The sequence below is a fragment of the Osmia bicornis genome, chromosome 14 (genome assembly GCF_907164935.1).
Source record: "Osmia bicornis bicornis chromosome 14, iOsmBic2.1, whole genome shotgun sequence".
Taxonomy (NCBI): domain Eukaryota; kingdom Metazoa; phylum Arthropoda; class Insecta; order Hymenoptera; family Megachilidae; genus Osmia; species Osmia bicornis.
In genome coordinates this window covers 1,041,602-1,064,244 of record NC_060229.1, presented here as the reverse complement: position 1 = coordinate 1,064,244, position 22,643 = coordinate 1,041,602, and the positions used below count along the sequence as shown (strand labels likewise).

The window sequence follows — 22,643 nt, the reverse complement described above, 5'->3', positions numbered from 1 at the left end:
TTCTTTTTCTTGTTCGCGTCTTTGGTGACATCGCGCTCCTACAAATTCGCCCCGAGTTCCGTTTCGCAGCTGTTCGGTACAGGAAAACATGCAACACAAGCGAAATCGCGCTTTCGATTAATACTCCTCGAAGTTATTTGTACGCCGATCGTCCCCAGGATTCTTCGGAGTTTCGTTCCATCGGTCTGTTTACGAGACTCATCTTGACGCGACGTGTTCGAAAACGAAGCGAAAAACCATCAGGGACGCAATCCGTTCGTTCCAATCGAGATAAAGATAGCAAAAACAGAAAAGGGGAAAAAGAAGACGCGCGTTTCGCGCATCGTCGGGCCTAGTGGAAGCTCTGAATGGAAGCATTGGCAAAACAACTTAGTATCTTGGGTCGGCTGTTTCGAAAAAGAGCGTGGGCGAGAAGCAGGCCACGGAAGAACGGGTAATCTGATTTTCAAGGACTCGTTTCGCGAAACCGAGAAGTGATCCATGACCGTACAGAGTTGTGATCATCTCGAAACGAAACGAAACGAAACGAATCGGAAGGTTTATAAACTTGCCCACCTACGCGTTCAATCTTGCGGTATTCTTCTTTTCTTGATGAAAAGACCTACCTACCGTTGTCGAGTCGACTTTCTAGAGCGGTCGAAAAACCGCGGAACGCGTTCGGAGTCGCGTTGGACAAAATACCGTGGAGCAATCCGGGGAAAAAGCGTCCTAGCAGCGGGAAATCGTGATCCATAGATCATCGCAATCGCGTACGATCCGCAACAGTCTCCCTTCTCCGTCGATAGTCGTGCTCGACTCCCTCTCCAGCCTGTGTCGTAATATCTCGCCAACTATATACCCCGCTCATGATCGATCTCGACCCATAGATCATTCCAACAGGACGTTTCTCGCTCGATCGCGGCTCGCTAACTTTCCGTTCCGTTTCGCTCCATTCCGTTCTAGCCAGATACCGCGATCTACGGGATTTTTCTACGTTGATATCGCCCTCCTTCGATCGAGATCGCGCTGTAGGTTACGAGCTTGAAATCATTCGATACAACATCTTCGTTCGAAGAGCAGCTGAAAGAAAACTATCGCGACGAACGAGTCAGCCGGGTACGCGTTCCTTTGTAACGGACACGAATAGCCAGGCTGTCTAAATACGGTACGGCTGAATAACGATCGTTGGAATTTCTCGTTATTTCTCAAGAAAAGAAACACGGCCATCTGTGACTCTGGGTGGCTTCCACCGACTCATAGTACATGATCCACGGGAACAGAATTATCGATCGGATGAGCGAGCAGCGAGTACCAGTGAACGGACAATGATCACGACGACCTTGAGAAGAAGGCAACGTTTGTTCGTCGATGCAGCGCGTGCTCGCGGCATACCATCGTATTTTCTCACCCGTGAACATCCAGCCACTGTGGCTTTTTTTCTTGCGTCCGTAGAGTTCGCGACGATCCACGAGAGATCGGCGTGGCGACCGTTCCGATCGAGCAAACCGATAAATATAATTAAGGCGACGGGAAGCTGAAGAGCCCCTCGACACGGCAACGCCACGACCGCTTTATCCTCCGCTAGCTATCTGTATCGCCGATAATCGCCGTCATCGTGCAGAAGGGATGTTAATAAGATGTCGTGCGCGCAGCTCGTACCTCGTTTAGTCACGACGAATCCCCTTCTCGCTTTCTCATTCGGCTAAATTAACCATCGTTCGAGCGAAAGCGAGAACGGAAGGAAGTTGAGAGAGAATCCAAAGATCCTAGCATAACTACCTACTCGTGAAACCTTCATCCTGCTGTCTTTTGAAAAAAAGAGCATTGTTATGCTAAGCGAAAAGACGAGCCACGAAGGCACGGGAAGTATCCTGGAAAGCGAGGGATGAACACAAGTTCGAACAGCTGTTGCTTGTTCGAAAGCAGCTGCCTCCTCTGGGATGCATCGTGGGTCGAAACTCAGTCGAGGGTAAAAGAAAATCGAAAAAGAATCGGTCCGTAACTGCGGTCCCCACGGAAATCCGAATCGAAACTCTGACGACCGGAGGAAATATCTTTTACGAGCAGTAAATCCTGGTAACCTCGAGAGCGTCGTCTATGATTTTTAAGATTCCTATCAAGAAAGAGTGACGCGTCATAGAAATACTAAATATGCTGAAAGACGTTTAAGAGAAAAGGGTGGAACACGTCGTCCTTAACCGACTAGAACAAAGGCCACGTCGGAAGAGGAGAAACCGGATGCTCGAGATCCTTCTCCTAGGAGGTTCGTGCAACAACCACGATGCACCCTGAAGATCTCGTTTCCCCCCCGTCGCTGGAAGGTCATCGACGACCGGATCGCGAGGCAAGACTCGAACAAGTAGGCAGCCAGGCTGTCGCGCTAATTGCAGGTGCCGTTACCGTTACTTTCCAGATGGCATGCCCGTTTCTGTCGCGTTACCTCGGTCGCTCCAACTTCAACCAGAGCATTCCTCATGCATGTAACCAGAGAATCCGTCGTTCGAGATTTCCTTCGTTACTCGCCACCACTTTCCACGCGAGCAGCTGCAACCAGTTTCGATTTACGAAATTGCGATTGCTATACTCGAATTCTGGTCCTCGTAAAGGATTCACGAGTTACATAAAAGAAAAAAGATTCGTCGTCTCATCGAGAGCCGAAAAAGCACGATTCTCTAATTGTCCTTTCGGTTGGCAAAGCTGAGAAGATACGTTGCAACGTATCTACCTATTATAAGGGTATAAATATCGAGCGGCAAGTGCATAGCGGACGGTCTCTGCATTTTCAGTCCGGCCACAAGCTATTTTCAACCCACGCTAAACTCTCTCGCTCTCTCGCTCTCTTCCACTTTGCGTGGCCCCCACTTGTTCCCGTGTATTCTAAGCCGCGACCCGACACCATAAAAAGCACCTGTCCCCGTCGTCGCGATGCTCCGAAACGACAAATTCTGCCGATCGGATTTGCTTCTCGAACGATGCCTCGTTAAAAGCGCAATCCGTTCTGTGTGTCTACCACCTGACGGAATTCCTAAGCGATGCATCGTCGCGAAAAATCTACAAACCTGCTGTATGTCATTTGTACACGAATTTTTTTTTCTCTATCTCACGAGATCCTGCAATATTTGAATAAGATATGGCCAGGCTTCGACGAGCAGAGGCCTTCTCAGCACACGCAAGAAATCCGCTTGTTTTATGAGTCACTTTTTGCAAACGAATTTATCCGACCTATCTGCTATAAAAGGTATACCAGTCTCGATGAAACAAAGTTTACACGGAAGAGGATACTGCAACGTGATTCATCAAAATCGAAACGAGGTTTTTACAGCATCGCGAACGAATCGGTGGAGGAACTCCGAAGCGCGCCCTGCTAGTCGACGGAAATATCGCTCTAATTTCGCTGTATCGTTTTATCGCGGTATCGCGATGACGGTGCGAAGAAAGAAAGGAGCGAAAAAGTAATCGACCTTCGCAACGATGTACGTCAAGCTGCGAGATCGCGTTAACTATCCGGATAGAAGAAACTTTAAGAGAGTTTTCTTTGTTCGCACAGAAGAGCCAACATCGAACGTGAAACAATATTCGTTATGCACGTTCTTGTAAGGAAAAGAAACCCTGATAAAGGAGCGTGTTGTGGTGCGAGACAAAAGTAAATCATCGTTACATGCCAGGACCGTGACGAATAACGAGCAACGACGATGGATCGCAATGGTAACCATACGACGATAAAACGTGCTAGCATGTACATATTTCGAAAGAGCAAATATCGATTACTCGCGTAGAATCTTTTAATTGGTGGCAACGAAACTGCCGGAGTTTCGCTCGAGTACCTATATTTACATTTGCGAATAACAGGCCGATATAGCCATAATATTTATACCGAGCTCCTTTCTCGCAGACGTTTATGGCGTCGCTGTGACGACTCTCGTGGCTCAGGACTCGATGACCACGGTTAAACTCAACTGCATTTTACTTCCACTTATCTTTCGTTTCGACGAACGATAGTTTCGATACGCGTGACGTTCAAACTCCCGCAGCTACAGAAATCGTGACTGGAAAACGACGCCAGCAGCTCTTTGCGACTCCTGTTCTCTGTACTCGACAGTGTGTGTCAGCCGCTTTGCATATATGTAATTCTCCCAACGCGATTACGCAATCGAAACTTTTTCAAAGAACCGAGGCGATTGTTTGCATTCCTTTCCTTAATAACACGTACGTGTTTGTATTGATATTGCGAGTTGCAGTGCAGTTAGCCAAACAAACCGACAAACGAAAAAATCTTTTCCTCGAATCGATAGCAAATTTTTACAGTGCAACAGGCACACCTTCTCGTCTTTGACCGGGAATGGCGATAGAAATGGCACGCGTATAAATCTCGAGTACGGCAGGTGTGTGCTCGGTAAAGCAGCTGTATTTCGCATTCGTGGCTCACGCCTAGCGATCGACGACGATCCTGATTGACGGCTGCATAAATCTTTCCAACGGTTACCACCACCTTTCAGAAATATCTTAAACGTATCCGGTCGTTGTTAGAATACTAACGACTAACGAGCCATCGTCGAGGGAAAGAGGCATGGGGTTACGTCTAGCAACGAGACTCGATTCGATTCGACACGCTAAATGGAATTAACCACGATTTCTCAATTTACCGCGAATCTGTTATCCATTTTATCAGTTAAGCACACTTGATCGTGATATATCTGCAATCGGATATCGATACAGCGGCTTACGTGCGAGCAACGAGCGCGATGTTGTTGCTACGTGTAACGACGACAACAAACATCGTAGTCGTTGGCCTACATTAATCCCAGACATATATGTATATCGTTTATACCGACGACTACCTACTTCCAACGATCGCCAAACAAAAGAACCGCGAATGGAAACGGCGCTCGAGCAAATCGAGGATGAATGCACGATTGGTAGCAACCGTAATGAAATCTTGTCGAGCTTTTCTGCAAACTTTGATACTAGTTTTCTCATGACAGCACCTAATACCCTGCGACTCTACCCGTTTCAAAACAATATTTCGTAAACACGAACGCATGGCCGCTAATCGTTATGCGATTTCGCAAAATCTTTTAACCTTGGCGGTAATCGTTGAAAATATACCTAGTTTAAAGTAACGTATACGTATGTAGATTACTACGTCGTAACGAAACATCACGAAAAATAGCTAGGCGAAAAGGCGAAAGAAATGAACTGTGTCGATGTAGAAGCACCGCGCGCGACCCGATTCGACGATTTCTCTTTGGTGATTTCTTACGATCTAAAACTCATTCGGAACATGCACCGAAGCATCGTCGCGGATGCTTTTGGTCCTGGACCTTGCACAGTTTCGGAGTAACCGTGCTCGCAACCTTTTCTTCAACCTCTCCATCCGTTCCTCTGTCAAAGAAGCAACAGAATTCTCGGGAAAGAGAGAGATAGAGACGCTTGTAGACGGAGGTCGTAAAAGAGCATCGGCGCGCAAAGTCTCGACCTCGATCTCTCGCAGTAGGGGCACTTTCTTTCTCCGGTAGGGTCCAGGACCGAGAGTCGAGGGTGCCGCAGGCCCCTGAACCAATGTTCCACTGGCAGATCCTTTTTCTGTTTTTCATGCTCCGACGACACGATCCCATTCGGGGCATTTTTACCCTATTTACGCTCGGTCTGGTTCGTTCGAGCGTTTGGCGCCTAAGTCGGTATATGTAATCGTAAAGAGACGCAAGCGATTCGAAGCAGAACGAAGGAACGGTGATAATGGAGAGGGAAGGAAGGAAAGCGAACAATTTTAATTAGCCAAGTGGATCGGCGACCTCGTGAGGTCGTAGGAGGAACTCGTCGCTATCCTCCGAGTCGGAAGCGTAAAAATCGAGTAACCTGGTTACACAAAGAGCCGACGAGATAGAATGTCGGGAAAGACTGGTCTCTTACCGTGCGAAAGGTTGTTCCTCGACCTCGTACAGCTCCTCGAGGGTCTGTTTCGAGAGAAGCCTCTCCAGCCTTTGGGGCGTGGGAGCGAGATGCCCTGGGATGCTGGTAGTCTCGAACAGGCTATCCGCCGTCATGGCTGGTGCCGGCGTGACGGTGCGTCAATTGGAGAAGAAGCAAAGAAGGTACACACGATGCGATAATCCCAAATTTCCTTCTGGCCGTACGAGTCACACAAGATAAAGAATACGATTCTCACTAGTACCGATCACAGCTAGCTATCTTTTCTGTTGCTGGCACACGTGTAAATATCCGTAACGTGTGTACATATGTATATGTATAAGAGATAATAAAAAAAAAAAAACGAAAGGTGTTTTCTGCTTCGGTCACTACGTTTCCACGGCCTACGTTTACTCGCGCCGACAACGCAACGGCGAACGAATCACCACGTCACTGTCGCGGCTAGAGGCACGCATTTCCGAATCAAAAAATCCTCCTGCGTCTCGCACGGTGGTCGCAAACCACGAATCTCGAAGTGCACGCACCGATCGCGAAACGAGGCACGCGCTTCTATCGTGCGAGCCTTATCACGCGCGACCACTTCTCGCCACGGTTAACCAACAATTGAACCTTCCGCCGCGGCTTTGCGCGATCCCCACTCTTCGTTCTCGAGCCCCTTCGCTATCTCCAACGTGGTGGGGGAAAGTATCTCCCCTCTCGTAGTCGCTCGACACGGTGACAGTACCGAGTAGACCCGACCCGAACCGAAACTACCCGACAACTAACTTACTCTCTCACAACTACATTGAAAACCAGCAAGAAAGACATCCATGCACCGACCGACCGACCGCTTCCTCCTCTTTCTCTCCCTCTCTTTTTATTTCAGCTTCTCTACACGATTCACCATGCACCTTTCCTTTGCGTTTCTCTTTCGCTCTTTCTCTCTTTTACCCCTACTATTAGTTGCCTTACAATCCAAAGTCACTGGACGATTAACGAAATAATAATCGATTACGCGTCTTGCGAACTTCAACATCTCGAGCATCTCGAACCGTTCCATTTTTGCCGCCCGTCACTGATCTCCGGAGATTTCAATGCCGCGCTTTTCGCTCGAAACGCGCGACACCCTTTCCTTGAGAAACGCGAGCGTGAACGCTACCGCGCGACACGCGAATTTCATTCTTTTTTCTTTCTCTCTATCTTTGCGTTTCCCTCGTACACAGCATGTTCGCGATGCATCGCTAACGAGTAAACGGAATCTTCCTCGAGCTAGACCAGCGAGTAAACTCTCCGAGAGCCAGCAGGCTTGTAAAGCGTGCCAGCATCTTGTCAACCATCGTACACGTGATTATAGCGAGTGAGCATGAATAATTGAATGCATAATTTATCGATTTCGCGGGGAAAGAGCAGCAACGGTAGCGGCAGCGAACGAGCCGGAGAAAGAGAGGGGCCGCAATCGCAGAACTATGCGCACCTCTGCATTATAGATCTCCTAATAAGTCGGTGCTGCTTCCAGAGCCAAGATAAATCGGCTCATTTCGATATGGATGATCGTTGTCTAGTTTTCCAAACGAAATGCGAGGAAAATTGGATGGGGATACGTAATATCCTATTAAGAAATTTGACTGGTCGACGAATAATTTCTCGGACGGGTTTCCCAACAGGATCTTGTGAAACTCTCGAGCGAGTTTCTTAATCAAGTTATCTTGCATTTTCGATGCGCCTACCTGACGCAATTAACGCATACCCTCGGGATAATGTTTCCGTTCGAATCGGATAGATTTGTGGAATACGACGTCTCGGGAATATCTGGTCGCACCGGAATCAAGTAGGTTAAAGATAGTGCAGCAGCGAGATTGCACCGGTTAATAGACTTTCGGTGGCAAAAGCTGTTTCTCGCGACTTATCTAAATCCTACTGGAACGTTGGCCACCCATCTCGATTGGAAATCCTACCGTCCCCTCTGAAACTCGAACGGAACGACGATCCAATAAAACTCATCACCTTCGATTAACCGTGGATTATGCAGGTATCGCGATGCGGATGGATATTTTACGGCGAATTTATGCTCCGTCCAACTATTAATGGAAAACAGGAAAATGTATAAAGAACGAGACGGAAACTCGAAGATTAAGATAGAGAGGTTAAGAACTTATCTCGGACGAAGGACTTTCGAGAAGATAATCAAGGACAGCAAATACACCGTGGAAACGATTTTAACAAGATATTGTCAATGCTTGTCAAACGAAACGAAAATACACGCTAGTCTAGCAGTATTATTACAACTCGATGATGATGCGTAGCTGATTCATCGAGCGGCGAGTAATCTACAACCAGTTTTCTAGGATAGCAGTCGTAATCGATGATCCTGCGGTGCGTTGCGGCACACGCTGTATCATCGAGTCGAGAAAATGAAACGCTGCGCCACGTCGTTTCCTTCTCCGATACTTATTTCACAAACACGAGAGACTATTAATACGATCGGCTATAGTGACCGCTCGAATATCGCTCCGATTTGAAGCCCGCTCCAATTTGACATTGCAAACGGACGATGATGGTCCGATCGAGCGCAACTTCCCTTCGAAGGACGGACGGTCGAAGAGGTCGCGGCATGGAGAAAATTCTGGTAACTTTCCCTCCTACGCTTCGACCGTAAGGAAAGGAGAGGAAAGGTGAGGAGAGGAGAGAAGAAGGCACTGGCATGCGAGAGAGCCTTTCTAATCCGTTCAGAGAGTTGATGTTTTCGCAGCAGCTAGTACTTACAAAAGATGGTAACGGAGTGCTGCCTAGCAGAAGGGGCAAGGACGGCCGAGGCCGAACGAGCTGAGCAACATGGCAGGAAGTCGAGTCAGAGAAAGAAAGAGACTAACACTTACTGCTATGTAGCCACCGTTTTGCCTACGCTTCCCAGACCATTCTATACAGTGTAAACCTCGTTCTAAAGCCAGACTAAATAACGCATGCTCGATCGATAGAGAACTCGCGCAACCTTCGCTTGAAAGAATAACCGAGTACCTAGATCGTACCTAGATCGTTCAAGTTAAACAGGGAAATTAACTGATGTCAAGAAATAAAAATGCTTCATAATCTACTGGTATCTTTTCCCACGTGCTTGTTTCTTGAAAACAGTTCAAGAACAAACTGAAACATAGTGAGCAAACTAGGTGATTATCATTTGAAGCATAAAACAGACACGATCTCTGCTGATGTACCCTGGAAATACTCAGCTTCGTGGCATACATTATCGTTGCTTATCGCAGGGACTGATAGCTAGCGTGTGCCGCTCAGCCTAAGATTCGTACGAGTCTCCATCGTTTCCAGAAGTCTTTTTTCTTATCACGAGATAAACAGCAATCGCACAAATCAAACACTCAGAATTTGATCAACGTTTCTTACAGCGTATCGCAAAACGAACCCAATTTTCGAACCGAGCCATTGAACCTACTACTCTATTTCAACCCCCCATACACGCGAGAGTTCCATTCTAGCACGCGAGAATCGTGTTTTATGTTTGCAAATATATGCCAGAATCTGGGTACGTGGCCTGTCACAGCCTTCTGAAAAGCTACCTCCTTTATGCGACGTTGGAATCTTTATGCGGCCTTGCCAGCATACTTCAGGAATCTGTTCCGGATCCTTTGTCCGACCGTCCCTACGGGCAGCTTCCTTTCTGAGTTTGCAGAAGGCGATAAGGCTCCAGATGTCGTAACGTTGTTCCTCGAACAGCCCTTTTAAGCGCACGCGTTTACTTAACCACGGATCTTCGATAGAGATCAGCATGAGTTTCCCAGAAAACCAATTTGTTCTTGTCTAAGAGGATAAGAGGATGATGACGCTCGTTGAGAATTTCTTGACTATAATCAGCTTGTAGGTTATTCTTAAATTGACAATCGAGTGACAAACGCGTAATTTACACTTCAAAGTACGGCCAATCGAAATCCTTTCTTACAAAGAACTGTTTGCGTCGGTCTGTTCAACGTTGAAGAGTTTTCGTCAGACCGTCAGGCAATGCTGTATACCCCATTCAGTCAAACGTGCCGTGCTCGAACAGAACCATAAACGAAGTCAGGATTAATGCGTGTCTGCGTTGCATTCGTAAAAGCGGGAGCACGAGTTTTCCTCCCACCCTCGCAAAGAGATTTATGCTGCCATTCGTGACAAAAGTTATTGTTCCCATAAGGCTTTCTACGTTCCCCACGTGTTCGTAAACATAGGACAAATACGTATGCTGTGCACGCCATCAAGTATACCATCGAATAATTCTTTTTTACATCTAGGATCGTGCAAAAATTTTACCGATGTTATCGTTTCAACAACATCGATCCCCGTCCTTCTTCGACGATCCGTTGCCAGCCAAGAATTTCCTACTTCCTTCGACATACCTACGTACCTACCTCCGTTCGGAGTTATTTGTATTCAAGACACCTTTTGCTCGAAGGTAAATTCAAGCAGGAAATGCGTGATTATAATCCATTTCCGAAGGAAATAAAAATATCGTGGGAATGTTACACCCCCGTGAAGGCAGAGCTCGAATGTTTAAACCGAATACGAGAGTTTCGTACAATCATATTTGTATCGCGATGGCTGTAAAAGTATGCCAGAATTGATCGAAATTCATTGGAAAGGACACGCCTGGTCGGGGTTAAAGTTCTATTGCGTGCAAACGCTTCCAGACGTGTGCACACGCCCATACATTGAGCGAAACGACCCTCCCGAGGGTGCGAAAAGGGAGCACGAGCGTAATGGAAGCGAACTGGTGCTCGTGCAACTGGATCACATATGCCTCCTACTCGGATGCTACTATATTTATAAATATGCGAGCTTGTACGCGTGTCAGAAAGCAGGAAGAGGGTAACAGCGCAACGACACAAAGGAGTTAATTGCATTGTCCGGTGACTTGCATGGTTTACATGGCCGTTGGCCTGGAAACAGTTATTCGTATCCTAGGATATGTGTGGAAACATTTAGTACTCTCTGGGGAATCTGTATTGGAAACGCTCGTTGACGGTTACTTCGACCAAGTTGCTTCCCGCAAATTTAAGGGGAACTCTGTTATTTCAGAGTTTCTTTCCATTAGGGATACTTTTACTCTGGGGCTAATTGCAATTATCCCCAACGAACAAAGACGTTTGTGCAAAAAATTGTTCGCACAGATGGAAAAAACACCGATACAAACTCTTTGTCGATTTACCTCTGTTAGCGACGTTTCATAGACCGTGATAGGCTGAAACATGCTATCATTGGAAAAAATGCTTCCACATACATAGCTATCCTTTTTGTCGAACCCCCCTCGCGATGTCTAGACGGTGGCACATCTCTCGTCAAAGCAATACGTTTATCCTGATGTTTTTGTATCAAAGACCTAGCTACCTCTTTGACGTTGGCTTTTGTTAGTAAATGCATACACGTTTGATCGATACTGGACGCAGAGGTTATCAAACTAGGTTCTAAACGAATAATCGCGCCATTTATTAAAAACTTTTCCTCGAATACGAGATATCACTATACAAATCTGAAGATAAAGACAAACGAATCGCGTAACTTTTGTTCACGTTTATACCGTGCTTTTGAGTGACTCTGATTTTCGACTGGATATTGCGACTCGTGTCAAGGTTAATATTCGCTCGAAATTTAAATGGACGCATGAAACGATTGCAAAATCGCCGTTTATTATCCGTATTCAAATGAAACGACAAAGTGTCTTGACGCAACGACAATGTGATTTATTATTCCCACAAAGAGGACGTGACGCTTCCCTTTCGTCGCAGTTACCATATGATGCAACGAAAGGAATTGCTTGAACATTACGCGTGCATGTGGTATATGTACAAGTTGGCACGGGTCGTTATTAGATTAACCGGAAGTGAAAACCTCAACGAAGGACTTGTACCGCAACGAAAAATAGTAATTACCTGGCCGTGGCGTTGGTCAACAGAAACGAGGTTTCGTCCTGCAGTAAATCATCGTAAAGCGTTTAAGCGCGGTGAAAGTATTTTTTAAGACCGAGCATGCCCTTAAAATAACCGGGCAAAGTAACACGTGGGGATATCAGAGAAGGGCAGCAGATGTTGTCCGTGCGAATGCATAGTTCGAGGTCGACTGTTGCCTGCATAATGAGAGGAGCCTGTGCTATGTCTGGCGCAGTGTAATCCGTTCCACGTGTCCGTAAGAGGATCTCTTTGGCGGTATAATCAGTCAGCAGTCTAACTTCAGATTACATAAGGCGACGCGTTTTTCACATACTTTCTATGCTGCATAGAGAGGTCCAAACGGATTCTTGATATGGATGTACAACGAAGGAGGGTGCGGGGCGCGACTCGGTACCAAAGGAATAAATTGTAAGACAGGAGGCGAGCTAGGTGCTCCATGTTTGTCGTTTCCGCTGTACGATGCGACGTGGAGTTAGGGGACCGTGTTGGAATCACCTGTCGCCAGGGACTTGATAAGAGATTGCGATGCTCCTGTGCATCGTGCACGGTGTAAATTACAAATTATAATGGATGATCGTGTGGCTGTTTTAAAGAGTGGCTCTAACGCGTTCTCGATAACATAACCGACGCAATCTATTTCCGGCTACACGAGCCAGAGGCGCCAGACATTAGGCATTCCACCTCCGTCTATGCTCGTTTGTGATCGGTTACTGACTTATCGTTAGACTTAGACCGAGAACGTATAACACGTGCGTCCCTGTGCGATGCAACTCCCTGTCACTCGGCTGATTTTCCGATTAATTCCACGCGGCTCGCAAAGGAAGTGTACTGAAGTCGGATATATGGCGCCATGCGTCGTCGGGAATATCTCGCGTCTGAATCACTCGGCTCGTGCTTTCCTCGATGTACGTTTGTCTTGTGTCCGTTCGGACGATTGATCTACACAAGGGATAATTTCGGAGAGGAAGATTTTTCATAGCGAACGTTGATCCAATTCGGGATATTGGTCGCGTCGAAAGGAACGCGTTTAAAAGTGGTGGACGGAACCTAAATAGGAAGTGCGTCCGAACGCTGGACGATGACGGTGTCCGCGATGGTCGCGTCCACGGCCGCGATCGCGCTGATTTCAGCAGCTGCTAGAATTTGAGCGGACATACTCATCGTCCCACCTAAAATTACGCAACCGTATTTAGCGAGGTGATTCAACCAGAGGGCCAGAGCCAGGAGGCAAACTCTCTTGCTCGGGAGCTACCTACCTATAGCCGGTGTGTACCTATACGTGGGTTGGACCAGCGCATCAGATGGGATACTCTATGCTCTATTCTCTATACAAACGCGATAGAAGCCTCGAGAAAACGTACACGGTCGCCAAGAGGAGCGTGGACGCGGTCTCGCATAGTGATTCATAGCGTGGAACGCGAGAAACACGACCTAACCGCGCTGTCCGTTAGAAAAGCGTTCTATTTCTATTTCGGGCGAACCGTGATGTCCATTCGGTCTGTTTGTGACCGTTAATAGAAGGAGAATCGCGGGCCAAGCCCGTCTTCGTCCACCCAACTCTTTTTCCTTTTCCTTCGATCTCTTTTCGTTCTGCCAGCTTACAACGATCCTCCCTTCGGCAAGAAATACTTCAAAATTATCGTCTCTCTTTTCCAATAAAATTACCATTGCTCGCGATTAAAAGGGTAGTTCATGGTAATGCGATTCTCCGATTATACGCAAAGATCTTCGGATTGCCAACCTCCTCGCATATCTTATTTCCACCGACGCTTTCACTGAGAGTGAAAATAGAAAATCGTGGGTTTGGGAACGCAAATTTAGATTCCAAAGTTATTGGTCAGCGAGAGGAACGGTTAGAATATTTCTTCGCTTAATAGTCAGGAGTATTTTTACATTCCTTCGAAACCGATATCCACCGTTCGAATGATCCTTTTTGCAACAAGACTTCTTCTCAAAGGAACGGAGAAAACGTATCGTTGTGTATAACGAGAAGAATAGAATTCTAAACGATAATGTAAAAAAATCACTTTTTTTATTCGAATCCTATTCGAGGACCAACAAAGGGCATCGATCATCCAACGACTAGTTTATGAATGGCGATAGAAAAAAAGTTCTTGGAAGTTGAAACACCGAAACGATGAACGACGTTAACTTCCGGTTTCCTGGGTGGTTCTCCACGCCATATTGGTAACACCGATCACGCGCCGAGTTTCCGGTGATTGCTATCCACTTTAAAGCCTATGGCGGCTTTTAGGACGTTCAGGAAAAATATAAATCAGGCACGAAAGAACATATTATTTTTACGGGGAACGTGTATGACTTGTACTTGTTCATGTTCTATTAACATTTCCCTGAATAAGAAGATGATAGACTAGGTGATTCACTAGCTGATGAATATTCGCGTTTAATTTAGAGTCTTTTAACCGCAATGATTCAGGTGAATCGAGCCTAGGAGGTCGTTCATGCAGCACGATAAATCCGTTAGAATTAGGAAAAATACAATTGATCGGAGTCGAAAGTGCTTTCAACGGCGAGAAAAAGCATCTACAAGAGAAAGTCGATCGGTTTCGATCGCGAACAAGTAACGCGATAATTATTCCCGCATGCACCGTTCTTGGCAAAAAAATAGTCACGGAATTTCTGTGGCACGAGGCGAAACGAAGAGCGTCGCGATGCGCGCGAACGAATACACCGCATCGCAAATCCGTTGCCGCACCTGGTGCAGGTGGCACGGTTCTGCATCAACTATGCACCCGTGTGCCTGATTGGCTTCCCTGAAATTCGAACGAAAGAGAAGAGCAAAACGAGCAGCTGGCTCTTCGAACGCGTTAAACCTTTCCATTTTGCACGTGCACAAAGACTCGTGAATGCCTCGAAAGATCCGAAGTAGAAGAAGAAGAAGAAGAAGACTCAAGATTGGAAGGGGACGCGTTAATTGAAAAATCCAGAGGATCGATGGCAAAAGTAAGCTCTCGAACACCTGTTCGCGTATTTATTCGTCGGCGTAGTCGATAATCGTACACGCTTCTCTCGAAGGGAGCGCATCTTCCCACAGAGCGGTGTCGGCACACTCTTTGCTCGGTTCCTTAATCGAAAGGAGAGGGTGCGAGGGATAAAACTTATGTAACGACTGGACGCAATTACGCGGTGGGTCCGTAGCGGTTCTCGTTTCTTTATGTTGGGGTCGGTTTATTAAACTAACAAAGCGACAAACAGGGGCTATTTTTTACGCTACCGTTCGCACGGCACCTTATGGCCGGGCAATGGTCCTTACCACGGAGCGTGCGATTATTTTCTGCCGTAAAATCGCTTCGTTTCGCGAGCATGCAATTTACGCTTTAGTTAGCCGCTTTATTGTTCACGAGTTTATACATGTAATTGCTGGCGAAACGATCGAGCCCTAACGATAAGCCAAGCTTTGATCACGCACCTACCGACAAATTTAAATCGGCCTAGAAGCCTGCGAATGATCGTTTTTTACGTGACCGATTAGACTGTTACGATCGTTTCAGCGAGAAAATCTCTGTCCCTTGCTTCTTACCGCGCCGTGAACCAGCTGCGTGGGCTTTTCACCGACTCAGCTCCGTTTAATACCTCCCTATACACGCGAGCTCCGTATTTTCCGACCGATTACCTGGATAATTACAGAGCGCTTCCACGACTTTTTCAACGCTGGTCGCGGAACACTCGGTCGAGTTACCACCACGTACGTACCTCTACACTCTACACACTCGTTGTCGCAATTTTATTATCGGCGAGTATGAGAAAGAACTTCCGTCGGCTCGTCTCGCAGGAATTACAGTAATTCGAAAGTTAAAAGACACCGCGAATCATTATGTCGCCAGAACGGAAACATTTCCCTGTTCGCCGCACCAGTTAGCATACTTACTTCGACATAGGGGCAAAAATGTAATTAAAATCAGAATCACAATGTCTTTGGAAGATTTCCCCTATATAAAAGAAAGGGGTTCGATAACGAAAGCGGTGGCGGTCGACAACCACGATACTCTCGCACGCCGAGAATCAAGTTCCCTGCTGCTGAACAAACTATTAACAAGAGAGGGAGGCCAGTTCAATTGGGTTTTAACAGCCAAAGCAATTTTGTACGATCTAATAGAGGATCGTTAAAGGTCTGCGTAGACACCTACTTAACCCAGGCCGTTTACCGATGCCGCTGCACGCGAAGGAATTTATTGTCCCGCTCGTAATACTATTTTACTATACAGCAGTCCAATTTGCGATAAAATATTTACCATGCCGTCTGATAAATGCCGGCACATGCGGTAATGTAAGCGACACGATAATGATATTTCAAGCGCGCTATGGTAGGCTTACGATCCCGCGCGTTTCTATTCCCTTGTATTTTATCCTATCGCGTTTAAATAAGCATGATTTTTCCTGCGATTCATCTGGCTACTCGCATTCTTCGAACGTACCGAAGGAGTCGAAAGAATGGGAGGAAAGGTTGGCGAGTTATCGTGCGCGCCACGACCGACACCCTTCGGCCCTGGGGCTGTACCCTTGCCAGATGCTAAAATCTTTAAGGTGGAGCTGGCGCGTTAATAACATTATGCAACGATTATGAAACGGCATCGAGATTTTTGCGGTTGTCCAAGAGGTGGAGGTCAGGGTGCCTCGGGAGCTTGCAGCTCGAACTCGAGGGAGGTTGATGCGTCTGCACCGGTGGGATAATTAATACGAGCCTCTTCTTTGCCGAGAGGCAAGGTCTCTTATTTATCGCGAGGTTCGAAGGCAGCACGTTAGCATGTAATACCGGGCAGTGAAATATAGTCGCCATAATCTCGAGTATTTTATACCCGCGATCGAGTCCGGCGGAGCCGTAACCTTTGAACACGGTCACTCGCGACGATGCTTATTAAATAGGATACCCCTAACGAACAGCCCAGCGTGGACGATAACTGTTTTCGCGCTGAGAACGCGTTGGTACGCAAATTTTCGAAACCCCTAACTTTATCTTAGTACGGCCAACTTCCTCGGAGCGTGTCGTTGACGGCAACCGCTCGTCAACGCGGACGGGCCACATCCGAAACCAATTTATACGTCGAGGGAGCTGGTTAAAGCGCAGCCAACCACCTTGTGAAATGATTCTCCTTCGTGTTTATACTCCCATGAGCAAACAATATTTCGTTTTTTTACCGACGATTCAATCGCTACTAGACGATTTATTTCTAGCTGCACGAGTTACGATAGAAAGAGCCTCTTACGATGAAAGATCGATGATCGATCGTTTCATCTTTCTGTACGAGAAGCTCTGTCTGTTTGCTGAATCGAAAAGATTGATCTCCTATTCTTAGATTATCGATAGTAATATTCATCGTTAAAACTGAATGATAAATTGCGGTGATCTAGCATGTATGCGATATCTCGTTCTCGAGCGCGCAGATTAGCCGATTAGTAGCTTCCTGGCTAGATTTATTTCACGGAAATGGAAAAACAAAAGAGAAGAAAGTGAGATATAAATTTGACTTGGCTAGGTCTGGGTCGTGGCCTAGGGAAGACGAGAACGGGCGCCGCTTGTCTTCTCGAATCGATAAGCTGCTCGGAAATTTCACTCGCGATCTCAGATACCTGATATCATCGTGTCGAAGCGATCCTTCCGGACGCTCCAAGAGTCGATGAGTCGAAGAGATCTCCGAAGAAACTGAACGTCAACGACCGTTTCTCCTCGAGCAGCCGTTCCCGATCTTGATCGGAGCAACATCGAGCTTCAGTTAGAAGTGGCATCGACATCGATCGCGTGTCGATAATGAATGCAATTCCGTTATGCACGGCAAAGGTGTCCTTCGCGTCGTTCAACGATCGGTCAACTTGCAAATCATTGCACTTCGGAAATATTTTCAATCTTAAGTTTAACCGTTCGGTTTGTACGATTCCCGATCTCTCTTCCGGTTCACCGAGGTTTTTCGTATGGAAAAAATGATATGGAAGATGTAGAAACCGGCCCACACAATTTCGTTCTCCGAAGAGAGCATCTTTTGTCGTAAAAGTCGAGATACCTGGATAGGCAGATGTAATACAGCCGCGATAACTAGATAAGAGATTGGCCAAGAAGGTACGTGGATGTTGGTCCCAATAACGGTACGAATTTCCCACACGATTCTGGCATTCCTTTACTCGAGAAACACATCGCTTCCTGCTTCGAGGCAGCGGATCGGATTGCGGCTGCATATGGAAATCGATGAGAATCGTTCGGCTATCGGGATTCTCCGGCAAGGACGGAGAAATGGTTAAATCGTGGAGGAAGAGGTCAAAACACCCGGATAAAGACGGTAATTTGCGATTCGTTCTTTCGTAGCGCATCGTTCCCTTTGTAATTAAGTAATACCGGTGGCGATGATCAAGGCGCAAAGTAACGCTAGAATTCATCGGTAAACTATCCGGAAGTAAGTGGTCCTTTTCAGCTCCGCCACTAATGAAGCACCGATTTCGACGGAAACATTACACCGCAGCTTGTATTCGATTTTATCGAGCGGAATTATCGAGAGGCCAACGACACGGCGAACTATAAACACGGAGCAAAACGTTCCTCGCCAATGATTCGAACCAGCTCCGTTTTGCGTGCTTCGTACCTACCTACATATGCGATTCCGCGACCAGATTACCTATGTTCCGAGAGAACACGATTTACTCGTTAAACCGTGGAAAGTTTATTCTTACACGGTTTATTTTTCCATTCGTCGCAACAACATTCGTTCCACGATAAACACTAGCATTCCATTGCCTCCTACCTCTTTCCACGACTCGCAAACGACGCGTTCGACGAGCAAAGAAATTCGATGCATTTTTAATCGCAAACGCGTTTACGAGCTTGCGCTGTTTACGCGTTTCTTTAAGATACTTGATATCGGGACACGCCCCGTTGCTTCTAAGCACAGTCTCATACGAACAAACACGGGTTAAAAAAGAATCACGAAGGGTACGTTTCATGAACAAACAATTATTAACTGCACGCGGAAACGTACCGCGGGAAACAGCTAAATAGATATCTAAACTTCGTATTCGATGAGTTATCGTCTTGCTCATGATTATTTTTTCATCGTTGGCCGGTTGTTTCTCGCAGTAAGTCGTTTCGCGACGAGTGCATTTAGATAAAGTATCAATTAAAAACAGCTAGGGGAGTGGAAAGATAATTGAACTTGATGGATTAATAAGTAGGTTTTTCTGAGCGTTGTCAAGCATCTTGCGGCAAAAGCGAGTGGTGTAATTAAGTAGATAAAAGGCTAGGTAAATTTACAACGATAATTGGAGGAGACAAACCTTTAAACAGATTGTTCGATGTATCGTTAACGCGGTCGCGTCAAGTGACGATTATAATTGCGCAAACTGAAGACTTCCTAGACAACCGTCTCTCCTTCGAAGGATCCAATTTAAAACGCAAAGGTACTCCCGTTAGAATGGTCAGTGTCTAAGTAACGCGTGTTACTGCGATGTAACGTAAACGTGCAAGGATGCAGACACGGGCTAATGGCAATTTCATCCTTGTTACTAGAGCTCGAGACACGTCGTTCGCGCTGACTGACACCTAATCGCGACCAAAACTCCATTACCATATTCATAGAATCCCTCGTTATTTATTCGTTCGAGTCTCTCCTACCACGAATACCGGTGTTAGAAACAGTAACCAAAGGTTTCTTGGTTAAAATCGACTAAATTCGAAAAAAAAGCAAAGTTTTCGCGGATGTGTATCGACCGAATCTCGATGTAGCCGCGCAGTGTCCGATCGTAAATGAAAGTGAAAATAAATTGCTCGGACGGTGCCGGTACAAAATGCAATTTGTTCCATTCAAGGAACCGAGGTCCTTCGCGCACACCGAAACGGCCCTCTTCTTCCAACTACGACAGACACCTAAATTATGTTTCGTCGATCTCATCTCATCTCACTAATTTCGCCCCTAAAGGGGCCGGTGCTTTTGGGGACTTATCCGTCCCCATATTGCCCAACGAACCCTATCGGCCACGCGCCTTCGAGGATGTGCTGGCAGCCCCGCCAACACCAAACCCCGCGCATTTTTAAATTTCGTCACTCATACTTGTCCATACCCTTAAATCTCACTCAGTCCATACTTTTAGAGTCTGCTCATCTTTTGTCCAAATCGGTGTATATGTGTGTGTACGTGCATGTGTACATGTGTGTATGTGTCTGTATGACCCCTTTTAGTCGCCTCTTACGACAGGCAGGGGATACCGTGGCCGTATTCTAAGCCCCCCGAGCCACAGGGGGAAGTTTCGTCGATCGGCTTTCTTTTTCCCTTCAACATCGTGGTTCTATCCTGAACGCGTCTTAGGAACGCGCGTGTTCTTCGAATCGCGATCATTTCCACTAACTAATACGCACGGATTAAAGTAAGATGAAAAGGTATTATCCCGAAGGATAAGTCCGGCTAGTGGCAGTGACGCGACATGCGTCGACTCGTCTAGATCGCTCAGTCTCTCCCTCGGAGGGCAGTGTTTAACTTTTTAGCCGGCGCGCTCCAATCGCGAATAAATTAGCCGGCTGGCATCTATGGTATTATTATGTTATTACCGTTCGACTTTGTACAGACGTAGCGTTGCAGTGCATGCCGTGGTGCACCGCGGTGCAGCTGCTTTTCTCCTCTATTAATTTATCATCGCGAGGCGGATTCTTTTATGACGCGTTACACCCGAGGGTTGGCAGAGGCCCTTTATAAACGGATGCTTAATAGCCACGGTACCTAGACGGATAACGATTACCAGAGTCAAACGTCTCAGCGTTTGCTTTCGATCCGGCCATTATCCCCGTGAACGTTGCTCTTCATAAAGTAACGTGTCACTCGCGTAAACCGTATTTACGATCTGTACGAGTACACGCTTGTCGGATAATTCCAGGTGATCGAGATTACTTATTAAGTCCTCTAGAATTAACTACGCGTACGCGACGAGACGCGACGCGACGCTTCAAAAGTGAAAATCATTTGAATCTCGACAGGGAGCCGTCCGTCCCCGTTCATCTTTCTCCGTCCTACCGAACCTTGCTGGCCCCGATCGTTCTTCGCTCGATCCCGCGTGAATATTTAAAAGTACATATAAGATCCGCGCGTGAGAGGCACGTGTGGCCGCGTGGGAGACGCACATGGTATGAAAAGTCCGCTCGGAGGAGTTGAAACCGCATTCCAGGTGACGTCTGGCGCCAAAAGTGGTTCCCAACCACCGACTCCGTCCTACCTTTGCCTCTCGACCGGTAGACCAGCTTGATTGGCAACACGAGACTAACTCTCCTCTGCCAGAAAGGGAGAACGTACGTACTTATGTACGTGCAACAAGCTGCTGATCCACGTACTACGTATCAATTATCGTTCTAGCTTTCCGTTGCTGCGCGAAGCGAACCCTTCCTAAAGGGAAGGGCTCGTTGAACCAGTTTACTTTTTCTCCTACGTTATCGACACATTGATAGATTCGAGCTTGGATACTTTTTTCATCGTTTGCGGTAAAATAGTTTCTTCGCGATGGAAGAAAATCGTACGAGTCTGCGAATAACAGCCACGATCGTGATGAATTTCGCGTCAAACGTATCATGTTATTATAACATAAACATCGGGTTCTCTTTCACACGCGTAAAGATGAGCGCATAAACGCGGCAGGATCAACTTTATGATAATGTAAATGCACGCCGCGGCGTGGACCAGACGAACGATATAAGTATGGTCGATGTACGATGAAACGAACTGCGTTGGAAATAGAGATTGATGAGGCCGCCTCTTTTCCGCGTGCACGCCTTTGTTTAATCATCCGCTTATCATTTATCATTCGTTTAGCGAGATAGGTAGGTGCGTCCGGTTTGGTGATTAAGCACATTGTCCTCGACGAAGGATCTCGTCGCCGTCGCGACCCTCGGACATCGATGTTTTATGTCTCGTGTCCTTTAATTAAACTTCTTCTTCTTCGGCAGTTCTTTGAGGATCGATCGTCGCTAGCGAACAACGAAGAAATCAGCGTATCGAGCCGCGGTTTTTCTTTTTTCAAGGCCTGAGTTTTTTAGAGGACTTGCTGATTGGAGCAATCGAACGTATACTCGCAAACCGAAAATGGAAATCTCTTTTACGAGATTTCAGACCTTGCTCGCTTTCGGGGATCGACAGTGCACTCGATGATTTCGCTTTTTGCAATCGAACCCCGCTGCCGGCGAGCACTTAATGCCACCGGCAATATGAGATATGGCTTTGTCGAGTGGAAATAAACTGAACGCGCAATTGTACACATTTGCGGACAGCCGAGTAGGTGTGCGAATATGCCATCTGCATCGATGTTACCCTTTCAGATACAAAGATAAGAAGATCCGGTTTACAAGCCTCCGATAGAATCCACTGTTTGCCCGTGAATAAAAATAGAAATGCCTCTCCCAATGTAGGATTAAGTTGTCAGACAGCTGCCCCTTGAACTACAACGCGGTTGCCGAGCAGACGAAGGGAGGTTAAAATGAAGCAAGGGAGATCAGGATGAGACGCGGATGACGAATCGCGGTCGATTAAATCTCTGCACTTGTATCCCATCGCATAGGAGAAGATGTTATGGTGGTTTGCTAAAAAAATAACGCGAGGATATCGCAAGGGAAAAATGCTCGCGGGGAAAATGGAGAGATTCGCGAAAACATTCCTACTCGTCCGTACTGTTCCAAGGACGAACTCGGATGCAGAATCGATGCACCCTGGTTTTACTTCTAACCAGCCACAGAAAGGATCCTCCGCGTGTCGTCAACATTAAAAGCAACTACCACAAGAGCGCAAACCAAGTTTTCGTACCAAGGTTATCAGGGGTATATACGATATTATGCCCATGACCCTTGAAATA

General features: G+C 46.7%; 1 protein-coding gene across 1 annotated transcript in view; it reads right to left on the bottom strand.

The window, feature by feature from the left end:
* LOC114880341 (serine/threonine-protein kinase 17A-like) overlaps nucleotides 1–6,723 on the bottom strand; it is a 41,090-nt gene extending 34,367 nt beyond the window's left edge. Inside the window, exon 1 of the mRNA XM_029196255.2 lies at nucleotides 5,890–6,723. Within this exon, the coding sequence (XP_029052088.1) occupies nucleotides 5,890–6,023 (134 nt within the window). The 5' untranslated portion in view covers nucleotides 6,024–6,723. The remainder of the gene's footprint in view (nucleotides 1–5,889) is intronic.
* Between the last annotated feature and the right edge of the window lie 15,920 nt (nucleotides 6,724–22,643).